Consider the following 26,077-nt stretch of genomic DNA (forward strand, 5'->3'; position numbering starts at 1 on the left):
GGAGCAAAATTGGAAAGAAAAAAAAAAAAAAAAGAGTACTCTGTATTAAGTAGAAGAAAACATAACCTACTATACATGGAAAGTATTACAGTATCTAACAATATACATTAAACCCTACCCACAAACTACTTTCTCCATCGGACTGATCAACCTCGCTTAGACAAAATATACTCAGTACAAAATTGCACTGATTACAATAGCTGTGAAAATGGCTATAAGGACTTCCATTCCACCTGCAAAATTCACCCAAACACAGCATGTCAGCCAAATTACTTTAAAGGATGAGATATTAATAGACTTGTATAATCTAACTTATCTTAACTACGGAGTTAGTTTCATGCAATCAACCAGAACGTCCAGAAGCAAGAATCTAACTTGAGAGACGAGGTAGCACAACAGAACAAAAATTATTCTGAACATGAACAAAAATCCTCGATACTTTTCAACTTCTTTGGCATATAGAGACAATTCAGACCAAACATAGAAGTATTCTTCCGTACATTTTCACACACAAATAAGACAATTTCAGACAACATAAGTTCAGACTTCAGACCCAATAAGTTAACAATTTCAGATAAGTTAAACTAAGTATTGGAGTTTGCTGCAATTTTCAATATTTCAACCTGATTCCATTCAGTTTATTGACTTGGATAATCCTGTATAAATGGGCATGGCTAATAACTAAAAACATCACTGATTCATTACTCCAAATTGATAGGTCTAAGAAAATTAATCCTGGTGATTTAATGGCTACAGATGAAAACAAGACATGGGAGTTTTTCTTAAGCCATAATTAATAGTTTATCAACTACACCAAATTGTTAATTGTGGATACTTGTTACGAGCTTTTGTGGTTGTTTAAGTGATTGCTAAAACTACACCAAGCCGAACTTTGAACATATTTGGGTCAGCATCACAAACATCATGCCATCACTATGTGTAAGCCCATCATTTTCAACACCCAATACATGAGATACGTCACGCTGGAACTTGCACAAGCTGGAGACATTCCATAGACATCAATTTGCAGCTTCCATAACAAGAAATGATCAATTGAATATGTATTCTCTGAAGTCCAAACACACACATTAGCAATTCTACTTCCACTCAGATAAGGGTATAATCAGCAATTCATTTCACACACCAAACACATACAAGGACACTTAAATATAAGGCTGCAATATAAATGATATCATAGACATACCATGACTTCCTGAATTCTTCGACTTTGGTAGTGCAGGTAATGACATTTCTGCATAGACAGCATAAAGTCAATTAGGATACAAAGTAGTAGCAAGCCCAAGAAAGAACAGGAGCGCTCAGATAAATGGCGAATCTAATTACTCGCCCAAAAACCCAGCTAATACATCCCAAATTATTTTGAAATGATGTGGTATAATTTTGAAATTTCCTCTTCAATTCATGACTCAGATCAAATAGAATATTTTGTGAAAATGAGTTAATGACAAAATGCATGTTGTTATGGCAGGTTTTGGCAGATTAAGTTTTTCGCATCTGTCAGTATTTGCCAAGAAACCTTTAAAAAACTAATGAAGGAAGGCTAAAAGGCTTATCACATCCTTGCAAAAAGAAAAGGAAGGGACGAATAATGAGTATAAAAAATAATTCTCAACCAGTATACAAGTCAACAACTAGAATAACAAACAAAATCAAGGGAGAGATCCAGTTACCTGGAGCACACAAGGAAAAGGATGACATAGAAGATGATGAAGGCCAGGGAGCTCCGATATTGTCATTTAAGTCACAAGTAAAACTATAACCTGTCACATTGTCATACACAACATCTGCTGGTTGACTTCGAAGTAGACAACCTGCATTTTCCAGAACAGTAAAAAATGAGGCATCATTTACCCAATAACCATCAAAAGATCAAAAGGAATGTTCAAGCGCAAAAAAACTAGGACAAACAAAAGAAGAGCTTTGCTGACAAGGAAACATAGAAACAATGCCTAACATCTAATAAATCATAAATGGAGCTCAACGAAAATAAATCGAGAAAGTTCAAACTTCAAAGAGACATCTTAGTCAATACATATTGTCATCGCATTACACTAAGCTCAGAAGCCAGATAAACTGACCTTGCTGTCCATATGCTGTTACTGTGTCCCAGAACAGATCCATGCAGGGGGGAAATAACAAGTCAGACGATAAAAATGAAGCAAAACAGCTAAGATCAACCAAAATAAAGTTATCTTTGTACCTTGGATTGAAAAATCTTTCAAGTCCACATCACAAAGTTCATACACATCTGTCATAACTCCGGCCTTCTGTAACATTGATGCAAAAATAGTTGAACAAATGATTGCTTGTTTATTTGTTATCAACATTTGCTTCTGAATCCCACTAATATAGCTATTTAATGAGGTACAACAGGAAGGACTTGGAGCAGCTGTGTTGCGGCATTGTTCAACTACTTCTAATGGATGTCTGAACTCCAGAGGACAAACTGCATATGGAAATCACTAATAAGAATCCAGCCATAACTACCAGAATGATTATGTAGGATAAATAGTTCAATTCAAAAATAATATTATGGCTCTCAATCGATATATACCCCAAATATTCAGCAAACTAATATCTTCATATTCAAACACCGGAAGTCCAAAAGGTAGAAATGACCTTATGACCACAATTCTTAGTCATATGATGCATTAAGTTAAAATTAAAGGCTTTTAATCTACGTGAATACTTGCTCTACCGTAATATGCTTCCAGCTGCTTCAGTAGGTATCAGTATATAAGACAAATTAATCTTATTAGCCTGCAAGTACCTGGCATACTATCATATTTCTATAGTGGCAGCGGGAAGAGTTAAATCATGAAGGACGGACTTTGTTTGCAACACTAAATTGGCACATGACAAAACCCTAAATCAATATATCAGCTAAAAAGAAGAAGTGCTACTACGGTTTATTGATTTCGTTCATATCACTTGAGTTTACAGCATGCATTAATGGCTATTCGCCTATTCTTGTAAAATGAGATCATAAAACAAGAATCAACATCAGGCGACTGTATAATAGACAGACGAACCAACAGCGTTATGACGGTGATTCAGACTGCAGCCAATGTTACATGCCGTAGAAAACAAGTTCATGAAATTCAATTTAAAACAGATGAAACACGAAGACAGAGGAAAAGTGAGATGAAAGAAGATTTCAAATGCATTTATCTGAAAATCTAGGTTAACTATGACCAGCCTTGCGCCCTTACCACTACTACCAAGCAAAAACTAAAATTCCAAACAACTACGCAACATGACCACTAAATCTTCACTATAACATACTACGTATAACAAAAGAATATTTTCCTTCAATCCATTAACACACTAAGAAAGCTGCAGCGGAACAGCATATGTATTCCCATAGACCCCTAATTCTTTTGGCTAAACAATTAATATGATAATATCTTTAGGGCCATAAACCACATTCCATATTTTGTTTTAAAATTCTCCCATTCAATCTTCCACATACATCTTTAGACGACTAAAGAGAAGGTAGAAGCCGAGAAAATTTCTACGCGAAGATAATGTAGACATTTTTAGACGCTGGACAAATGACAAAAAGACATACATCTAATAAAAATACATTTAAATATGAGCAAAAAAAGACATAAAGAAGACTCCGGATCATCTATTTATGGGCAGTAATAAGCAACTCATCAGTAATACAAACATCAATACCTTTGTTGACTTTACAGCTTGATACTATCCTGAATGCAGTATTTGCAGCATCTGCTGACAGTTTCCGTGAAAGCCATGAATAGACGACCCCTTTACAATCATTAAGTGTGTCTATATTAATAGCTCCCCCTACCATATCTTTTCCATTGCTGGCTGTTAGTTGTCCCGAGAGCTGAAGTGCAGCATCTGCAATTGCAGGCTGGCAAACAGGTCTGCAACACTCCTTTAGAAGGTCAACTGTGCTGCAGGAATCTAACAACATACTCGTGTTCACGATTCTTTCAAACGAACTTACATCTTTCACAGGACACGATCCCCCAGTAATATTTGATGGTTTAACAGAACAAAGCTGTGAAATTGAACTATTTGCCCCTTTACTAGCAAGAATACTAATGATGTCTGAGTAACAATCATTGGCAACAACATCTTCAAAAACCAACTTATCGGAAACTGTGCTATGGTAACCCTGGAATATACGAAGCAGACTACCAAATTGGGGACAGCATACAACACTCCCAACATAGGATGCTAAAGGTTGAGAACAATCAAGAGAAGTTCTCTCAATGATGTCTGATATGGCAGAGAAGTTTACAGGACATTTTCCCGTCAATACTGGCTTGTATATCAGTGGAAATCTAGGATACAGTGGCGGAGCAGATTCATTGGGGATTGGATAATGAGGAATAACAGATGGTGATATCTCAATAGGTTGAAAAGTCCCTGTACTTGGCGACGTATCAAGGTCATGATGAGTAGGAAGATGATACTGTTCAGCAAGCACTTTCAAAAACACCACATCTTCGAAAGTGGAGAACCAGATAGTAAATAACAAAATTCTCTGGCATAAAGTACCTGCAATAAAATAAAAGTAAAAAGAATAAATTGGCTAGAGACGATGCTGTGACGAGATGCATATTTAGATTTAAAAGCTATAAATTATAAAGAAGAAACAAATAAACCCTAAAATAACTATACACAATGCAAAATCTAGCAGAAAAGCAACACAACAAAGCCAAATAAAAATGGGAAACAAAACCTAATACTCCGTACTACAATAGTAGCTATCTTTGTAAGTTGTGGTATAGAGATCCTCATCTAGTATTTTTAAACAGAGTTTCAGATTTTAAATGCAATATCTATATTTTGATAAATAGTCTAAAGTTGTAAACCCAGTGTCTTGCAAAATCATCTACCAATTTTGAGCCATTAGCTACAACGATTTCCAAAACGTGCCGTCATAAGAAAAATATAACAGACAACACTAGAGAAACTTGACAATTTAGTGGTTGCAAATTGCAATGGTAGCAAAATATAATTCATGATCACCAGCAAATAAACATAAATCATCATTGTTAGCTACATAAAAATCTCTTTACCCTTGAGCCGATCCACCGTCCTTCTACCGTCCATGGTGCCTCTAACCATTAGGCAACATCGAGATCCTTGCAGAATCCCCCCTCAAGATATAAATTCCACTGTCCAATGACTACTCCGAGACATAATGCAAAACCTGTCCAAATAGACATTAGAACAATGAGGTTTTCCTTTGGCTAGCGCAAGAGCTTCTAAACTGCAAAAATCAAATCTAGACCACACAAATATTAAACTTAAACCATAAACTACACTTACTTAGCTACTCAATCATCAATCAAGGAAAACAATTCCAAATAAATTACACCTGCAACTAATCTGACATGAGCTTGACATACCAAAATTTGTAATCCAAAATTAAAAATCAGTAACTTAGCTCAAGAACCCGGAATTTCATTCATGAAAACTGAAAATTTCTACCCAGAAAAAAATACCTTTTTAATTTAACTAACTAGGTTACCCAGAAAGCTAAATCAAATCCAAATCAAAAATTCTCCAAGCTGATTCAGCTCTAAACTCAACCAGAATCCAATATTAATGAAAATTAACAAAAAAAAAACCAGAAAGTATCATATGCGGGTAACATCAAATAAGCTAAAAATAAAAAATAAGTAGTTGCATAAAAAAAATGAAAAATTAATTGAAGAGCTGAAGTTACAATGAACATAGAGAAACATACCACAAATGAAAAAAAGTAATAAACCCGGAAAAAGGGAGAGTATTTATGGATGATGATTTGTTAACGGCTGATTCCTTAAGATTCCTCTGACAATGCAACCTTTTCTTTTTTTGTTTATGTTACTGCGAAAGGGGAATTTTTAATTTAGGGTTTTAAGCAGAGAAAAAAACCCAAATTGATTCCTAGATTTTGCAATCAACCCAGATGATAAAATCTTGACAAAAATGAATGAACCCTAAAAAATTCCAACAATAATAATTGGCGGGTAGGAGAGAGAAAGTGTATTTATTTCCAGTTTGAGTAAGATGAGTACTCTCTGTTGCAAGGAAAAGAAAAGACAGTGGTGGATATTTTCTCTCTCTAAAAGGAGAAGGGTAAGGAGGAGAGAGAAAGGGTAGTTTCTTCTTATAGAGAGAAGGGGTAACCCAAATGCTTAGGGATAGTAGGCCAAATCTGTTGGATCATTGATTAAGGTTTGTTGATACCTGGTTTTGGGGTTGGATTAATGAAGATGGTGAAGTGAAGGAAGTGAGTGAGCCATTGGATTCTGGAATTCTTGTCTTGATTTTACTGCTCAAGTGGGGCCCACAAGATAAAATACTTTGATGTCTTTACCAGCATGTTACAATCATGTGATGTTGGATTATGATTCTTAAAACTTTTTTTTGTTTTTGCCTTGCCATTTTGCATGCTCAGTACTAGACTAAAAAAACAATTACAAATGTTAAAAGTATACTTCAAGTTATTAGATGGATGCAAAGTGTTACAAGTAACTAGTTTAGCTGATAAATTTTTGGATGGTATCTTAGAGCGTGAACAATGGTGAGGTTGTTCACAAATAAAATAAATTTATCTCTCTTTTACATCATCTTCGACATTATTTTCCGCTATCTTGAGTTACTACTATGAGTCATTTTTTATATTTTTCTACAATGTTAAAGTTTTAAACCTCCTCACTATTCTCTCTCTCCTACATTTATTAATTATATAAGCTGAAATGGGAGGAGTTGAGTAGAAAAATCAAATAAGTAGATGACAAGTGTCAAATTTTGTTGGATGATGGCTCGTGGGCCGAGGTTGTCAGTGACCCAACAGTCACTACAACATCATACCATGGGGATGCTATGGGGCACTATCTACGATGATAAGCTTACCTCTTTAGGAGATAGAGTATTGTGAGTCACTAGAAACTCACCACTGCTCATGCTCTTAAAGTTTTCAGAAAATTATGTATCTTTTGATTAAAACTTCAAATCCTCAAATTTCTTAATGTGGCCCAGTGTGTGTGATTTCATTGTTACTGTCATGTTGGGGTTGGATAAATTATACTTCTTATAATTTTGAGATTTTTGTGATTTTCGGAGAACTTTCTTCATTCACATCGAAATGAAGTTTGTGACAAAATGCAAAAACTAACGAGTTAGTTTTTAAATTTCCAGCTAAGACGACTTTCTTAATAATGAGTAATTTTGTGCAACTTTCATATGATTCATTGGTGAATCAAATTATATACGGAGTATAAAAAGGAAAAATTAACATGGGTGGTCTTCCAATATTAATCTTAATTAACGATTATTCCATATTAATCCTAACTAGCATTTTGACCCGTGTAATGCACGGTAGCATTTTGTAAAGTTTTATAAGAACTTTCATAGTTACATTGCTCGATATACAATAACTTAGATATTATGAAATTTTAGATTATTATGTGTGTTCGTAATTTTTTGCTTAATGTAAGTTATAAGTAAATAAATAAATAAAATCACATTATGTATGTGTTAAGGTTATTACTAAGTTAATCTGACAAAATTTAGTGAGAACAATCAATCAAAGGTGATGAAAATGTAACATATAATATAATGTCTATAAAAACAAACGGTTATTAAAATAATCATAATAAATTGACGAAAATTGATATTTAGCCATAGAAAAAAAAAATAGACACATAAAGTAAAACACACATTACCTCTGAAAATATGTGATTATATATAGTTGATTGTGCAAGTAATGTAACGAAAATGGTATGTGGTTAGTCAATTTGATTATAAGGAGTGCATTGAAGATGGGAAGTTGATGGCTCATCCTGACAAGATGTTTAGCTTCTTATTCCTTCTATTTAGTAAAAACTAATGTTTATTAATGTTATTGTTATGAAATATTAATAACAATTTAACTTAGCTCATTAAATTATGATTATTTATTTGTATGAATGTCTTTTAGTTTTTCCAGGTTTTTTATTTTTTTTGGAGGGGAAGTCTTTTGAGTTTTCCCTCTTTAAACACAAGGACATGTACACTAGAGGGAAAAACGTTAAAGGTGGCGCATGATAGGTTGCCCTTATCCTACCAGCGCCACCTTTGAGTTAAAAAAATAATTAAAACATAGAATTTTCCCTCCAGTTTCTCAACGCATCCTTTGCCCTAAACCTTTCTCACGTCCCCTTTCCCTGCTCCCTTCATACTTCTCCTCATCTTGCATTCCACAGCGACGGCGTAGGTGTCGACACTCTATTCCACCGGTGTCGACACTCCTTCTCTCCTATGCTCTTTCTTCTTCAACTCGCACGAAATTCACGAAATTGAGAACGAAATTCAGGTCCATTCTAAAGTTATACCGCTAGCCCCCAGTCTCCCAGTTTTAATTTGGTGAAACAAGAAACCGCCGAAACCAAAACCCTAAAAAAGAAAAAGATTAACGAACACCTCTCGTCAATCAGTTGCTCAATCTTAGTCTGGCACCTTTGAAATTCTCATGGTACCTTCAACCCTCCATTGAAATCCGAATTCTCACAGTACCCTCTGAATTGCGGAAGATTACAAGCTTTCTCACATTAACCAAGTATGTTCTATGTTCTTTTTCCATCGATTTTTAATGTTTGCTGTTTGGTTATGGTGAATCCGTTGACATTGATATATTGTTGTTTTTTTATGGATGATAATTATTCTGATTGAAATTCTGAAAAAAAGAACCGAAAGAAGTTATAGATGGAAACTATAGGGTTAAGGTGGGTTTGAATCTAATTTTTGAGGTTGGATAAGGGATTATTGTTACCAGTTGAGTTTCTGACATGGTTATTTTTTATTATTATGAGTTCAATTTCATGTTATATGTTGGATTATTATACGTTTTGAGGTAAATTTGGGATATTTAGGGTAAATTTGTTTTGATTGGAAATCGTTGCTGTGATTTTATGGTACTTTTTCCTAGAATTATGATTAATTTAGCAAGGTTGTTTAGCATTACCTTAGAATACTGAAGAAACTTACTGAATTTCTTGGTGTGTCTTAGTAATATATATAACTCATAATATCTCCAGGTGTGCCTTAAGAAGAATTATTGTGGAAATTCTTGTTTTTGGGGGTCTTTAACAAGCAACAACTGACTGAACTATATTACTAATTAATATATGTAACACAAAACTGGACTTTAAGAAATAGAACTTGACTGGACATTATGAAATAGAACAATACAGAACTGAACAGAATACTGGAGGGTTAGGGGTTGATGGGTTTGAAGGAAGGGGTTGCAGGGCTGATGGGTCAGATATAGGCTGTAGGATCAGGTTCAAACTTGGATTATAACGTCAGGTTCAGGTTTGGGCTGCAGGTTCAGGTTCAAGCTACCTGAAGTCACGAAAACACTACCTACATTGGTCTGGGATGTGGATTAACTTTAAGTGGCAGAGGCTGTGAACACTCTTAATATCATTAACATTCTTCATCTAGCTAGTGTTCCTTCTTGTTCGTAGTTCTTTACCTTTGGTTATTTTGTAGTCTACCTGTACTTTTTCTTAGGCGAATTATTTTCTTCCTCGTGTAAATTAGGTTTAATTTGTTTTAACTAACTAATAATTACTGCTAGGAGTTGATTAGTATAAAGAAATCAAAACTAAAAATCTGCATTGTATCTTTATCTGGTGCATTTACTCTAAAATCTTAGAATAGCCTTTGATTTGAGATGTTAATTATTTAGTCTCTCTATTGATCGCCTCAAAGACCCAGTTTAACTTAAATAGTCAATTTAATTTTTTCAATGTCTATAATTATTTGTTCCTATTGTTTATTGTTAAGATCCGAAAAATTATTTTGTGGGATTTTCATTTGTAATATTTGTTTGATCGGTTTTTTTTTATGGTTATAATCGCTAATTGTGGTTTTCATACGCCTTATAATTTGAGGGAAGTTATCACGATTTTTTATGGGTTTTCCACTTCACCGCTTATTTTACTCATTTATTGAGGTTATATTATATATTTAGTGGTTCATGATGTATTTATTCGATTGTTCTCTTATTTTGTAACTTGTTGAACTCAATTAATATGAATCCTAAATTGTGTTGATGGTATGTAATGTAGTCCACAGAATGTGTTAGCTAAAGGATGCATGAGTGTCCAAAAGGAGGTAGGTGAGTCAATATTCTATAAATTATAATGCAGAATTTTATATTGCAAAATCAGAAATTATATTGCAGAATCAGGAATTATATTGCAGATTTTTTTTAAAAAAATAAAAAACTCAAAAGTTGCCTTTGTTTGCAACAAGAGCAACTTATATGAAACTTATAAGTTTCCCTTGTTGCAAACAAGAGCAACTTATGTGAAGCTTATAAGTTGCTCTTGTTTGCAACAAGGGCAACTTATAAGTTTCACATAAGTTGCTCTTGTTGCAAACAAGGGCATATAAGTTGCCCTTGTAAAGGACAACTTTTGATAATTTGCCAAAAGTGACCCAGCCATATGTTGTCCTTATAAAAGGCAACTTATAAGCCTATTTTAAGGGCAACTTATGATACTTTTTCCTCTAGTGATTATTTTATCGATTATCGAATAACGATTAATTTATAATTAATTCAAGTGTTTCAAAACTTAATAAAGTTTCTGGAAATTTAATTAACATGGATAATAATTAAGCTTCAACTATTTTAATCATAGGAGGAGATTTGTAGAGAATTAACTTGAATTGCAAAGTGGCCCCAACTCTTAGAACTTCAAGGTACGTGCAAGTCTAGGGTGACCACATTATTTCCATGATGATTCATGTGATGATTTTATATTGCGATTTATGTATTTGGACTGTTTGATTGTGTGAACAAGCATGTTAAAGGTATTGTTTATATTTGTCGAATTGAAGTAAGCAAGCATGTTATGATTGGTTTATGTTTGTTGAATTTGAATAACAAGCATTTTGTCCAAGTATGGTTATGCATGTATGATTTATTCACATGCAAGGAAGGGTTTATGCTATTGTACGTATATGCCTAGCACGTTTTGAGCTAAGTTATTGTGCCTAGTTGCACTATTGTTATTTACCACATATGAAGGGTTAACTCTTGTTTAGCCACCGCATATGTAGGGTAGACTTTCGAGTCAATTGGAGTAAGGATTCATTCGTGCCTAGTGCACAACCCGCATGTTAATGTGCATGTCGTGGATTACCCAACAAGTCTTGAGAAGGAACTAATTCACTAGCGTCTTGATTCATTGATCACAAGTCCTAATGAATAAAAAAGGAGTCTTGTTTGGTTGTCCGTTTATTTAAATTCCTTGCTTGACTGTGTCTTGAGTCGGCTTTGTGAATAAAATATTAATAAACGTAAAGTGCAACCCAAACAAGCTTCAAAACTCTTGGAACGTATATACCTCGAGTATGAACATGGGGGTAGTCTTGCCGTAAAACTTGACTCTTATGAATGATGCAAGACGTTGTTTCATTCTTTTTATGCGCTGGAATTCCGTCGGTACGGCCCGACAACTTTTGTTATTTTAGGTGTGTGGTTAGCTCCCAACACCTGTCCTTTTGACATTCTTAGGCTCGTTTGAAGCTTATTCTAATTAATCTACAAGTCAAGAATCAAGTCAAGAGTCGAGTGGAGAGTGGAGAGTGGAGAGTCGAGTCTTGTCTTCAAGATCAATTGTTATTGATTGGCTTTTGCATGTGATTTAATTATTGTTGGAGTGAAGCATGTTAGCATAAGATTTCATTCTAGTTTGTTTGTACTCAGGTTTTGCTGATTACGTGCTTTGTGTTGGTCATGGCCTACGCCTAATGACCCTGTGATGATCCTTCAATTGCATTCGCATTATTGGGGAGTAGAATTGGTAACAGGTTGGTAGAGTTGATTAGCAAGAGAGGTCATCTTTCATGGGGATGGTTGAGCGAGTTTCTTTTCTCATGCATTATTTCAAACTCCATTTATTTCATTTTCCTAAACTATGTTTTAATTAGCTAATGGATTTGGTTTTAAGGGTTGGTTTGAGCCGAGATGGTTCCAACTTGTATGGAAACATTAATTATCTTTGTTTATTTTAAAAGTTTATTTTATTCCGCTGCGTAACTTTGATAAATAGCCTTACCTTTCTACGGTGGCGGTAATACTTTAGTAGTTCCTTATTATTAAGTTGAAACTGGGCTTATTTATAGTAAGGATCGAATTATTAGAGTATTACATTGTTACTTGTTAGGTATTTGTATTAGCTATCTTATTTGTCTAGCTGGTTGAATTAGTTGTTTGTGTAAAGTGTTTGGTAAATTAGTTGTTAGTCGTATAATGTGTGAAACACCATTAAGAAAATTGTCATGAAATGATGTAAGTTGGTACGAATTTTAATTTTAGACAATATTAGAAAAAAGTTGGATTTTTCACCCACTTCTACAAACCTCTGATGCAAAAAACCCTTATATCCCTATTGGGAAATTAGTTGTTGGTTGTTAGACGTTAGCTCGTTTGACTCGTTACTTGTTAGTTGTTTGTATTAGCTTGTTTAACTACCTGGTTAAATTAGTTGTTTGTGTAAACCTAGTGTTTGGTAAATTAGCTGGATGTTAATTGTTTAATGTGTAAAATGACCATTAATGACATTGACACAAAGTGATGTAGGTTGGTAAAAAGTTACAGGGTATAATTTTAGATAATATTAGGGTAAAACAAAAAAAACTCCTACCTTGAGGGGTTATTTGGTAAAGAGAGGTTTGAGGTAAGGTTGTCAAGATCGGGATCCTACCTTGGATCGATGAAGGGGGTAGGATCTGATCGGTAGAATCGATCGAAGGATCGTAAGATCCTACTAAATAGTAAAAATAATGTTTATATTATTAAAATGAAATGTAGCATCTATGCAAGCAATCTTAATATTTAAAATTATAGATTCAAGTGCAGTTGATGAGATGTGTGCAAGGTTGTTGACATTAATACTATGCAATGGATCTTTAAGTATCTATGCAAGCAATCTTAATACGTAAAGATCCCTTGCATAGTACTGAAAGGAACATAATATTAAACAATCTATAGATTCAAGTGCAGTTGATGAGAGGTGCGCAAAGTTGTTGAAATTAAAATTTAGACGTAGTTGCTTCGACAATATATATTAGAAAGGTTCAGAAAATGTTTGGTAGCGCAAATTGTTATTTTACGTAATTCGACGGTTTTAATAGTCGAAACATACAGGGACGAACAAAAGTGTCACTATGGTGCAAAACAAACACGTGTCGTAGAATTGGAAATCGAATTTTTCATGAAATGACCCCGAGGTTTTCCTTAATGCACCAAATACCCCTAAACTTTCCAGAATGCACCAAATACCCTTGAGGTTTGGGAAAATACACCAAAGTACCATTTTTAACCCTTTTTGACCGGCGACGCTAACTTTTTTTTATTCCCTCTTAATTTTCTTTATCTCCCTTTTCTTTCCCTTTTCTTTTCTTTCTCCCCTTTCCATCCAGTTAACCATAAAGCAAAAGCAAGCAGGCTGGGGTGGTGTTGCGTGGCTGCGGCCAGCGCGGAGGAGAAGGAGCAAAAACAATCTTCACCAATCAAATCAAAACGAACCCAAAAATAATCCGACCACCAAAAATAATCTAAGGGTTTGAGGGAGAGTGGTGGTGCGGTTATGGAAATGGTGACCAAATTCAATAGCGCCGTCACCACCCAAAGCGAACCCAAATTCAATAGTGCCGCCTCCACCACCACCAACAAACAGTAACTGTAGTTTCTCCTCTTCTGTGCGGCAATCTCTCTCTTGGCCTATTTCCCTCTCTTCCTCACTGCTCCACCGGTAGTTCCACCACCATCCAAACCCGCAACCGCCGCAACTAGCCAACACCGCTCCCCCTTTGGACTCATACGCTGCCCAATTAGAACCGCCGAGGACTCACATACACCACCAACCCATAATCCTACTACCGTCCAACATCAACCCACCAATTTGAAGAATCACAATCAACTATTACTTGCCCAAAATCAAGCTCAAATCCAAGAATTCGAATAATTGGTTGTGTTATGTTGCTCAAATAATTATCAGAGATCACCATTAAAACACCCACCAAACCTACTTGAATATGATGGTGAGGAAGATGAGGGAGAAAGTTTGGGTTTTAATAAACACCCACCAAACCTACTTGAATATGATGGTGAGGAAGATGAGGGAGAAAGTTTGGGTTTTAATGGTGAAGAAGAAGAAGAAGAAGAAGAAGGTGGTTTGGGTTTTAATTAGGAAAGAGCCCAAACAAAGAGTTTTGTGTTTTTTTTAAATAATAGTAGTTAATTATTTTTTGGGGGTTTAATTAATATAATTAGGTGTTAATATTATGATTAGTAGAGAAAATGGTTGAGTAAGGACAAAAAGTAAATTCACGTTAACGGAGACTTAACGAAATGGACGGAAAATGCTCATTAAGGGCATTTTGTATTATTGTTTTAAAACTCGGGGTATTTGGTGCATTCTGGAAAGTTTATTGGAATTTGGTGCATTAAGGCAAACCTCATGGTCATTTCATGAAAAATCCGAACCGTAATTTATTTTATTCAATTCCTTTCTTATTTGTCTATTATGTAGATGCATTCATGATTCATGAAGGCAAGCAAGTAAGAATTTCCAATTGAGTCTTGAACATTTATACTTCACGCTACTTTTTTAGTTCGTTATTATTACAGTTATATGTTTTTGATGTAATTGTTATCATTTACTCCCTCCTTCCCAATTTAGTCGTTACACTTACCTTGCACAAAGTTTAAGGTCATAAGTGGTTGTTTGGTTATCAGTTGTTATTTTATTGAAAAAGTAGATGGGATAGGAGTTAGTGGGGTATTTTTTTTTATTGAATGAGAGAGGGTGTGAGGACAAAAAAAATTAGTGGGAAGAGAGAGACAATATAATAAGTGTAACAACTAATATGGGACAAACGAAAAAGTAAAGTGTAATAACTAATCTGGGACGGAGAGAGTAATAGTAAAATCTTGGCAAATTTGTGTGTGTACTGAGCAATTTTTATGTATAAATTAAGTTTATTTCAAATTATGACAGAGTACGAGAAATTAATTGTTGGTAATTATGCATGCATATGATGAAATGTTTACAATTAGTTATGCTTGTTCATTGTCGTCTCATTTGATGATTGCCGCATTTGTTATGTTAGACGCGACTCGTGTTCTGTTGTATTAAATTTTATATCAGTACTTTGAATCAATTGAAAACTATTGCAATCATTAGTAATACTCCACATTTCTCTACATGCACATCAAGAATTTTTATATTTAATTTTTAAATTCAGAACAATTTTTCACAAAAAACAAAATTAGTTTTATTTATTCAATATTTATCCAGGAAATATAAAGAAAATAATCAACATAATAAACTATTTGTCTAATATTCATAAAAAATAAAGTATCCAACATTTGTTCCTAAATGCATTTTTGTGTGTTGGTTGGCAATCCTAGAAATATTGTCTACATGTGATATAATGTTGAAGTTTGGTGACATCTGTGGGCCAATTTGTATCTTGTGTAATCAAGATACATAAACAGTTCAACATTTGTTCTTTTGTTGCAGTGTTACTGCTCAGGTGTGGAATGTGATCCTATCATGGATGGGCTTATCAACGGGTTTCTATTGACTACACCACTGAGTTAAATTTTGTTCAACACTATGCTAACAACAACTCAGCTCGACTCAAGTGTATAGACTTGCCTTGAGTACAACAGTTTATAACATCTGGATTTCTAGAAATCATAAGAAGTTTCAAGGTTGTCCTATTGTTATTGATAGTATTATTAGGCAAATTCAATTTCAAATTTATGTTAGGTGTTTTAATTGTAAAAAACTCTAAGGTATGGAGTTCGGTATCTAGTGTGTGGAGTCTTAACCTAGGGAGCCTCCCTAGAAGGGTTATTAGGTCTAAGTTCTTGCTCCAAGGTGTCTTCGTCTGTATTGGCTGTTTTCAGCCTTTGTTTTTACAGTTTGGTTAATAATAAATACTTACCAAAAAAAAAGTATGGAGTATCCAACAACAAAATATGTCAATGTTCTTAATGGGCATTTTACATATCAAACAACTAACAACTAGTTTACCAAACACTTTTACACAAGCAACTAATTCAGCCAGCTAGTCAAACTAACAATACAAACAACTAACAACTAATAACTCCCAGCCAAATAGGGTATGAGTTTTTCAAAATTAGCTTTTCCATCCCGAACCTCTCATAAATAAACACTCTCATCAGATTTTTAAAATTATCAAACCTCTAATTTATCTTGATTTTTTTAATTCAAATCTCTCATTACCAAACACCTCCATTCATGTTGAGGGTCAGGTATATTCGACTTCATGTTACTTATTTTAGACAAAATAAGTTCAGACAAGTTGAGATACGTTTAGATAATATAAAGTTTAGAAAAAATAAGTTTCACACTCGAAAAAGTTTATTCCAGACAAAATAAGATATTTTCAGATAAGATAAGTTAAGATATATTCAGATAAGTTCAACAAAACAAGTCGAATAAAATGAAGTCTAAGTTCCAAGAGGAAAAATTGACACTATATATCCCAACTATAGACGATTATCTTTAAAAGGTCTCAACTTTTGATTAATATTGGACGGTCCCAACTTTTGGGGTCTCAACTTTAAACGGTCCTTAATCAAAAGTAACTTGTTAATCCGGTCATAGTGCCACGTGGCACACTCGTATTGGTTTTTAATTTTAATCTTTTAAATAAACCTTCACTTTAAAATTTTGTCTCTCTCCACTTCTCCAGTCTCCTCCACCAACGAACTAACCCCCTTTACCTCCGTCGCCAGCCACGTACCACCAAGAGGCTTCCCTCTCTTCCCTCCGGCTTTTCCTTTCATTGGCGTACTCCAGCTGTCCCGCTTCCTCGTCCACGTACCCATCTGCAACGCTTGTATTCATCACCAATTCTACAAATGTCTCCACGAACAAATAACTCGCTATCGACTTCTCCCTCCTCTATTGTCGGCGTTGTCGATTTTTTTCTTCTCTCAATCCCTAGATATTGTCATCTCTCTCTCCTCACTTTGTCGTTACAATGGTTGAGGGGGAGTTTAGGGTTGGTGGCTTCGTGGAGAGGTGGGCGAGCAACAGACTTGGGGTGGGGATGGGCTGGTTGGGATATTATAGAGGGGAGGTGGGTAATGGCAGCAATTGGGTGAGAGGGGTTCTTGCAGGTGGTGAAGGGATGAGGGAGGAGTTGCGGTGGGACGAGGGCTACCGGTGGTGTCGTGGTGGCCGACAGTTGGGGGTAGTGAGGGGTTATGGGGAGGAGGGAAGAAGAAGGTATTTTTATTTTTTTCATTTTATTTTAAAAATATTTGATTTAATTATAAAAGTATAGTAGAGCTGTCAAAACAGTTACTCGAGTCGGGTCCGGGTCTAGTCATCTCGGGTCTCGGGTCATGATATGGTCGGGTCATGTCGGGTCATTTATCACCCGGGTGCAGGTCGGGTTCAGTCAGGTTGATTATTTATCGGGTCATGTCGGGTTAATTTTTCATTTCGGTATAGGTCGGGTTCGGGTCGGGTCTTTTTCTAGTTGGGTACAATTTCAATTTCGTGTCTTAACGAATCGGGTTTGAGTCAGACTTGTAGCAGCTAATTTCGGGTTCGGGTCAAGTTCGGATCGGATAATTATTGGGTCGGTTAAAATTCAAGTCGAGTTCACTATCGAACACGGGTTAAGACCGAGTCCGATAACTATCAGGTCTAGTCAAGTTTAACCTTATAATTAACTTTTAGAAATTTGGTTAAATTTGGTTTCACGCTTTTCACTTGTTTTGGATTAGGTAATTATAAAAAATAATATTAACTTGATTTAAGTTATTATTTAGTTAGGACAATGATAAATGGGGTTGTCAACAGGTCGCGTAAAATCAGGTAACGGGTTGTCACGAGTTGGTTCAATAACAAGTTTCATCGGGTTATAATCGGTTTCGGGTTGACATCGGGTCGGATGTTGAATCGGTCCGGGTTTCCTATTTTAACAATATTTCGAGTCTTGGTCGGGTCTGAGTCCTTAAAAATACAGGTCGGTTCAGGTCGATTTCTCGGATCGGGTCAATTTTTGACAGCTATAAGTATAGGACCAATGAAATTGTGCCATGTTGAGGAAAAAAAAAAAAAGAAAAAAAAACTTGTGTGGCAGATTATGGGTAAAAAGGCCCAACTAAAGCTGAGACCCCAAAAGTTGAGACCCCAAAAGTTGAGACCCCAAAAATTGAGACCGTCTAGTATTAATCAAAAGTTTGAAATCTTTTAAAGATGGTCGGCCATAATTGGGATCGATAGTGTCAATTTTTCGAAATAAAAATGGTTAATACTTTATCTACAAATTTTTGGCTGCATAGGTATGCACGCATCTCAGCGTGCATACGAGCCTAAACGCAGCGTTTTACTCCTATGCGTCGTCGTTTTGTCCTAAACTCACCTTCCTTCTTTAGTTTCCTTCTAAAGCTTCTGAAAGCGTTGATTTCGTTTTTCCCCTTTGATTTCCTTTCCTTCTTGATCATGGCATTAATTTTAGCGCCAGATTTGTTTCCTATTTTCCTTCTTTCCTTTTGCTTTGTAATCACGTTGATCAATTCAAAATTTTCTCTCTCCTCTTCTAAAGCCATTACGCAGTTTTTCTCTTTCAGTTTTGCTGATTTCAATCTTCATGGCTTCCTCTGTTTCAACATTATGCTCTATGAATGATTTTACTAGCAAAGCTTCCATTGATGCTATACTTGCTGAAATTAATGCTGATAATTCCTCAATACTCTCTGCGTTGATGAAGGAATGTGAGTTTGATTCAATTATTTTTTTTTGTTTTTTGCGATTTTGATTTTCAATTGTGATTAGATTCAATTGTGATTAAAATTCTTTTTATATTTGTTTTTTTTACGTTTATAGTTGTATTAGGTTTTAGTTTGATGAACTTTGTATCGTTTTTTAATATTTTGAATATTTTTCAGATTTTCCAATTTTCTGGAAAATTTACACTTGTTGTTTTTGATGATTTTGAACATTATTCACCTATATTATGAACATGACTTTGGTATTTACTTTTGTCAATGTTTTTTTCGTTGTGATTATGTTATTATCGCAACACATTTATTGAAGTTTATGATTATGAACATTTGGTTTTAATATATGAACATTGTACAATCTAAATTGAACATCATCTTTTCCCTCTATTTTTTAACAGTGTCTAAAGAAGTAGTAGTGGTTGAAGAAGCATCTGCATCAGAATTAATGTTAAAAGAAGTTAGGAGTGATGATGAAGCTTATGAAATGTATAATGATTATGCATTTAGGAAGGGTTTCAGTATTCGTAAGGGATTAATTAGGACTAGTCGTAGAACTGGTTTGTGGATTATGCGCAGATTTCTTTGTTCTAATTCTGGCTTTAAAGATGTTAAGAAGGAAACGTTGAGGAAGTATGAGAGGTCTGAATTGCGTACAGGTTGTACTGCTTTTATTCAGTTTTCTATTACCAATGAAGGTGTTTGGACTGTGGTGAGGCATAACATGACTCACAATCATCATATGATTCCCGCTGACAAGAGATACTTGCTTAGGTATCAAAGAGATTTTACAGGGGAGCAGCTCAAGTATCTTAGTTCAATGAAAGCCAGTGGTTGTAGAGTGTCTGATTTGCTTCGTGCAATGAGAAAAGAAGTCGGAGGATCTCCTAATTTAGGGTTTATTACTGCTGATGCATACAACGCTTTGGCTGCTGAAAAGGCAATGAAACTTGATGGTAAAGATTGTAATCAGTTAATTAGGTACTTTGCTCAAAGACAATCATCTGAGAGTGATTTTTATTATGATTTTGAGTTAGATGAACATGGACATTTAATTAGTTTCTTTTGGAGGGATGGAAGGATGAAAAGGGATTATGAATATTTTGGTGATTTATTGGTGTTTGATACGACATACCGGACAAATCGGTATGATATGATATGTGCACCATTTGTTGGAATGAATCATCATTGCAATAATGTAGTTTTTGGTTTGGGGTTCCTGGTTAATGAGCGTATTCCTTCTTTTATTTGGTTGTTTGAATCTTTTTTGCGATCAATGGGTGGTGGAATACCTCAAACTATAATGACAGATCAAGCTCCTGCCATTGCTGCTGCTATTAGGGATGTGTTTCCGGGTGCTAGTCACCGTTTGTGTACATGGCATCTTGGAGAGAATTCAAAGAAGAATATTGCTACGCAGAGAGCTATGAAAGGTTTTACTGAGTTGTTTAGTTATCTTCTGAAGTACTGTGATACTGTTGCTGAGTTTGAACATTATTGGCCAAGGTATATTTCCTTTTTATTCTCATGTTCAATTCTTTATAGGTGTTGTTCAATTATAAAAACGTAATATTCATATTCATTTTAACTTTCAGGATCATTAAGCACTATAAGTGTGAGAAGAATGTATGGTTGAATAATTTGTATGTGATTCGAGAGCATTGGTGCCGTGCGTATTCTAAGGGTACATTCTCTGGTGGAGCTTTGTCTTCTCAAAGGAGTGAATCGACTAATAATTCTATTAAAGATAGGTTGAGGAAAACATATGGTTTATGTGATTTTTATCACTTGTTTTTAGATGTTATATCTGCATGGCGTAGCAAAGAAAATCACCATGATTATCGTGTATTGAGGGGCAATCGGCATATGGCTGCTGCCAATGTTAGTATACTTGTGCATGCAAGGAAGGTGTACACTGGTTATCTATATGTGAAGTTTGAGGAGCAGTTTCTGAGAGGAATTTCATTGAATCAGGAACGTACATTTGAAGATGCAGAAAAAGTTGTTTATCTGATATGGAAGCCTGTTACTGCTGATTTGATAAGGCATGAGGTTACGTTTAACAAAATTACATTTGAGTCCAATTGTACATGCAAGCATTTTTCTGAAGTGGGTTTATTGTGTTCTCATATTCTTCGTATATATAGTATACATTGTGTTTCTATGTTACCCGAACAATACATTTTGAAGAGGTGGACGAAAGCAGCTATGTGCAGCGCTGTTGTTGATGAACAATCCTCCAAAGTAAATGTTGTTCCTGCTTCTGTTTGGAGATTTCAAACTATGAGGAAGTTTGTTCGTTTGGTTACATCTTGTCAAGATTTCCTTGAAGCTAGAGTAGAAATTGATACCACATTTGATTTGTTAAGGCAAAAGGTTGAGAGTGTTAGGGGTGCTATTGATTTTTGCAGAGCCGGTTGAGGGCATTGATGTTCCTGGTCACGATGGAAAGGATGGTCCATCCATTAAAGATCCAAAAAAGCGTAGAAAAAAGGGTGAGACAAACGAGAGGCCTAAGAGTATTGTTGAGAAGGAGTGTGACAAAAAGAAGGCTTGGAGGAAACGTGCTGAAAAACATGCTGAAAATGTTAAAGCTAAAGCGCAAGCTTCTGTTCAGGTTATTTGTTTTACATGAATTTTATATGTTGTACATTTATATTTAAATTTTGAACATTGTTAATGAAAAGTTGAATATCAATTTTTTAGGAGTTTGATGCTTTGGGAAATCCTCTCCTTTATTCTCATCCAAGTTCTGGCTCAGAGTTGCGTGTATTAGGTTCATCCCTTGAGGTTAGTGTGTGAATATGAATAAAAAAATAGTTTGAGAATATGCTTTCAAAACTAAATATATTTCTTTATAATGTGTAGAAAGGTATTTCAGGAAAGAGTGTAGTACCTGATTCTGTGCAGGTATTATCTTATTTATGAACATTGTTCTTCTAACTTTGAATATTACATTTGATTAATTGAATATACGAATTTGATGCATATGTAGGAGGATATTTGTGGTAAGAAAGCAATACCAGATGTTGTGGATTCTTTGAAATGTTTTGTTCAGGTATTTGAACATATATCTCTTACTTATCAACATTTTTAGTCATATATTGTACATTGTTTTCTAATATTTTATGTTTTTGGTAATGTAGGGTGGTTTTGGTTCACAATCTAAGAAAAGGAAAGGAATATATTCGGAATGCGCTCCAATTTCTGCTAACACGGAATTGAATTCTCCTGCTGCTCGTGTATCGCTTTATGATGAGATTATGGCCAATTTTGATAAATAATTTTCGTGATATGTAATTTCCGATATTTTCTATTTTTTGAATTTCATATGTGATACGTTTGATTAACTCGTTTTTCGATTTATGTTAAACTTTGGTTTAAGATAATTTTTTATGTTTCTTACATTATTGTTACTGTATCATATTTGAACATTTGGTGTTTATCATTGAACATTTTAAATGAGAATTTGAATAAATGAAATTATAACCCACAAATAGCCTTTAACTATATGTACTTAATTCGCAAATTGTTTCAAACCAAACATTTCACAATCAAACATGTCAACCAAAATGTCATATCAAATCTACATAAACTATAAACAAACAACGAACTATAATTCCAAGGCAATCCACCTGACTTCCGCTACCTTCCGCTTTGCATCCAGTTCTCCTCGTTTTTTCTTTTAGCAGCAGTCTGGATCCGGTACTTATGTCTGTTTCCATTGTCCAATAGAATTTCAGCACAATAATGCATCCTTAATTTCCTTATCTGATCAAGCTGCAACCACCCAGAAGAAAATTAAAGAAAATATTGAATATTTATAATAATATATTGAACATTCGCTTTCAAAAAATGAACATTATACAAAAGACTTACATTGTTTGCTTTTAACCCAGGATTCCATTCTAATTCAGGGTCTGCTGTGTATGTTTCAACAGGTATACTCCACAGTTTATTGCATCCTCATTGCTTCGCCATTTCATCTTAATCAGTTCCTCTTTGAACTTTGACAATCCTTGTCCTACCTTGTAATCATTATATTTGTAAAAATATTCTAGAGCTTCGACCTATATTTTCGATTTTTTAAGAGCAAGTAAGTATTTTTAATGTACATATATATATACATATATATATATATATATATATATATATATATATATATATATATATATATATATATATATATATATATTCATTTAATGAACATTGGATGTTAACTTACCATTTTTGTTGGGTGTCCTTCGTATTTTGTGCCCACCTTGACATGTTGTGGCAGCTTCCGGTTGTCTATAATATCTATTGAGCGATCATAGAAGTTAACGCACAACACATAAAATGCGCACTTACACATACCGGAAAATATATCTCCTTATACGTCTTAAGGCTATGAACACTAGCATTCCTCATTTCAGTTGTCAATCTGTTGTTAAATTTATGAAGCCTTGTGTCCCAGCTATCTGTTTCTGGACTGATTTTGAAGGTGTTGATGATCAACTGCATTTAACAGATATGGACATAAGACATAACTGTTAGATTCGTGGAGTTCCACAAGAGGGGGGGGGGGTGAATTGATTTTTGCAGTTTTATAAAATTATATGCGATAAGGAACAGAAACAGCAAAATAGAGCAAGCACAATTTAGCGTGGAAAACTCTCTAGGCCCAATAGAGAGGAAAAAACCACGGCCCCTTTGGGGACTTAAACACTTCTACTAATTAGGCAAAACAACGCAGTTTCTTTACAGGCCTAATATACTCGGGCTACAATCTGTAAATCACCTCAGATTACAGATGACTAGGAACAACCCCTCGTTGTTCCCTTCTCCTTATGAAACAATCCCTCAATTGTTCCAACTCACTGATCTCTCTTGAGATCTTTCACTCTTGCTCTGGTAAGCCTGACTCAGGCTTAACATACATCAATTCAACTTTAATAAAATACGGAATAAATAAAAACTAAAGTAGATACGAAGATACAAGACCTACCAACCAATACTGCTCTAACTGGGAACAGGAACAGCCTCTTAAAAATAAATACTTTAAAGGTGATACCTGAAAGCTCCGGTTAATGCTAATGAGTTTGATGAAAAACTCGAGATGATCTTTTTGGTATATTTATAGTGATTCTGTGATTTACCCTAGAATCCTAGACTCCTAATTCTAATCAAATTAGGACTCTCTTAAAGATAGAATTCCATTAAGAAACTATTTAATCTTTAAACAGGTTTTACACTTATTCGGATTCTACTTACCATATACCTAAAGATTTTAGTCATCTTCGAACTCTTTCCAAAGATTATCTTTAATTTTTACCGAGTTAATTTAATCATATTAAAACTTCTTTTAATACGGATAATCATTTGGTCTTACACCTAGTATATTATGCTAACTCTAAGAACTTAGGAAATGACTCTTTAAGACTACTGTTCCCAGACCTAGCAGTATGATCGATATAATAACCTTGTACCTTTTCGTATTTACCATATACTTCCTAATGCTTCATAGAAGCTTAATTCTTGCAGCTTCATTTGTATTCCTTGACTTTGTCAACTTGTTCTATTGCTGCTTCACGGATTAATTTGACTTGTTCTCTTTCCTTAAAGGCTGCTTCATTTGTCAATCCATATTGAGAGTAGCTCTTTCACTTATAGACCTGTCATTCTAGATTATAGAATGTAAGCACAAATAAGCTTGTCATCATCAAAACTCAGGGATCAACAATTTCCCCCTTTTTGATGATGACAACCTTTCAACTTGACTGACAACATAACATGGTGATGAGCATGGAAACAGACGTTTTCAGAACTATAGCTTGAACCATGTATGAGAAAAATCAGAATGATGAAGGAAATAATGCCCTTGGTCCAAGTATGCATTCTATGTTAAGTCTAATAAATGCGGTTCAGTATTAATTAACAAGTTAATAATTCAGTGAGATCAAGTGAGCTGAATGCCTAGCTAGAGGCCGCTTCAGTTCAAGTGGAATTAATGATATTAATCCACAGCTTACTCTTGACTGAACCCGTAGGGTCACACAAATAGTACGTAAACGGATCAAGTATTTAATGGCATTAAATACTCCATCTATGGATATTCGGAATCGACGGATCTTGGTTTCAGTGGGAGCTGAGATCGTCACAGGCAAGAAATGAATACTCCGGAAACGATGATATTGCCGGAAACGGAAATATGGATCGTATCGGAAATATAAATATTATCCAAGTCGTAGATGTTGCCGGAAACGGAAACATGGTACGTATCGGAAAATATTATCGGAAATGGAAATATTGCCGGAATCGGAAATATTGCCGGAAACGGAAATATTGTCAGAATCGGAAATATTATCGGAATCGGAAAATAATTCCGGAAACGGAAATATTAAATATTTGTTCGAAACGGAAATTAATTCCGGAATCGGAAATATTAAATATTGTTCGTATCGGAAATGAATTCCGGAATCGAGAATTTAATCGGAAGCGTATCGTACGAATTAGCATCGGACGAGGCCTGCCAGACGAAGGCCCAGCACGAAGGCGGGCCATCGCCCAGCAAGCCAAGCGCAACAACCACACGCCAAGCATACGACCAGGCCCAGCGCAAAAGCCAGGCCCAGCCGAAGCTTGGGCGCGCGTGCGGGGCTGCGACGAGTGGGCTGGCGCTGTGCGTGGGCCGGAAGGCCTGCGTGCGGTGCTAGCGTATTACTCGAAGTGTGTTACTCGAATCCTAAGGCTACCGGGATTTGTCATATGATTAAATCTAATCCTAAAAGATTTAGTTTATTTAATTAGAGTCCTAGTAGGATTATAATTAAATAAATTAGTATCCTAATAGGATTCCAAATCCTTTTCCATAACTCTATAAATAGGTGCCTAGGGTCACATATTTACAACGAGTTTTCAAGTATTCAAAGTGAGTTTTTGAGAGAAAAATTCAGTCACACATTTGCCTAAAAGTGCCGAAAATAATAGTACCTTAAGGGCGATTCTAGTTGGTCAATCTTAAGGCGGATCCGGACGTGCTGTGGACTATCTACGGAGGGACGACACTTGGAGTCCTAAAGACTTGTTCTTGTTCGGTTCGGGCGCAGCTAGGGAAGGCACGCAACAAAGAGTATGCATCTAAACTATGCTAAATGATTATGTGTAAATAATATGTTTTCCTGGCTTTATGGTTTTTCCGCATGATTTATGAATTGTCATATGTATCATAACCTAACAAATGAACCAAGTTGCCAATATAAGAATCTCTTCCCC

The 26,077-nt window shown here is 35.1% G+C and overlaps 1 protein-coding gene across 1 annotated transcript; it reads right to left on the reverse strand.

Annotated features, from left to right (window-relative positions):
- Positions 1-22: 22 nt before the first annotated feature.
- Positions 23-6,274, reverse strand: LOC110802263 (uncharacterized GPI-anchored protein At1g61900). The gene is made up of 8 exons (XM_022007709.2): positions 5,753-6,274; positions 5,079-5,212; positions 3,703-4,554; positions 2,222-2,467; positions 2,100-2,120; positions 1,692-1,832; positions 1,205-1,252; positions 23-233 (listed from the first exon to the last, which is right to left on the reverse strand). The coding sequence occupies exons 2-8, from the start codon at positions 5,125-5,127 to the stop codon at positions 172-174; spliced, it is 1,419 nt and encodes a 472-aa protein (XP_021863401.1). The 5' UTR covers positions 5,128-5,212; positions 5,753-6,274; the 3' UTR covers positions 23-171.
- Positions 6,275-26,077: the final 19,803 nt, after the last annotated feature.

Source organism: Spinacia oleracea, chromosome 3 (genome assembly GCF_020520425.1).
Source record: "Spinacia oleracea cultivar Varoflay chromosome 3, BTI_SOV_V1, whole genome shotgun sequence".
NCBI lineage: Eukaryota > Viridiplantae > Streptophyta > Magnoliopsida > Caryophyllales > Amaranthaceae > Spinacia > Spinacia oleracea.

Excerpts from the sequence above, each read along its gene's own strand:
- LOC110802263 (XM_022007709.2), bottom strand. The coding sequence starts at position 5,127 with ATGGTTAGAGGCACCATGGACGGTAGAAGGACGGTGGATCGGCTCAAG. Across the intron at positions 1,833-2,099 it reads AACAGCATATGGACAGCAAG|GTTGTCTACTTCGAAGTCAA; the intron begins GTCAGTTTATCT and ends TGGAAAATGCAG. Across the intron at positions 1,253-1,691 it reads CTTTTCCTTGTGTGCTCCAG|AAATGTCATTACCTGCACTA; the intron begins GTAACTGGATCT and ends CTGTCTATGCAG.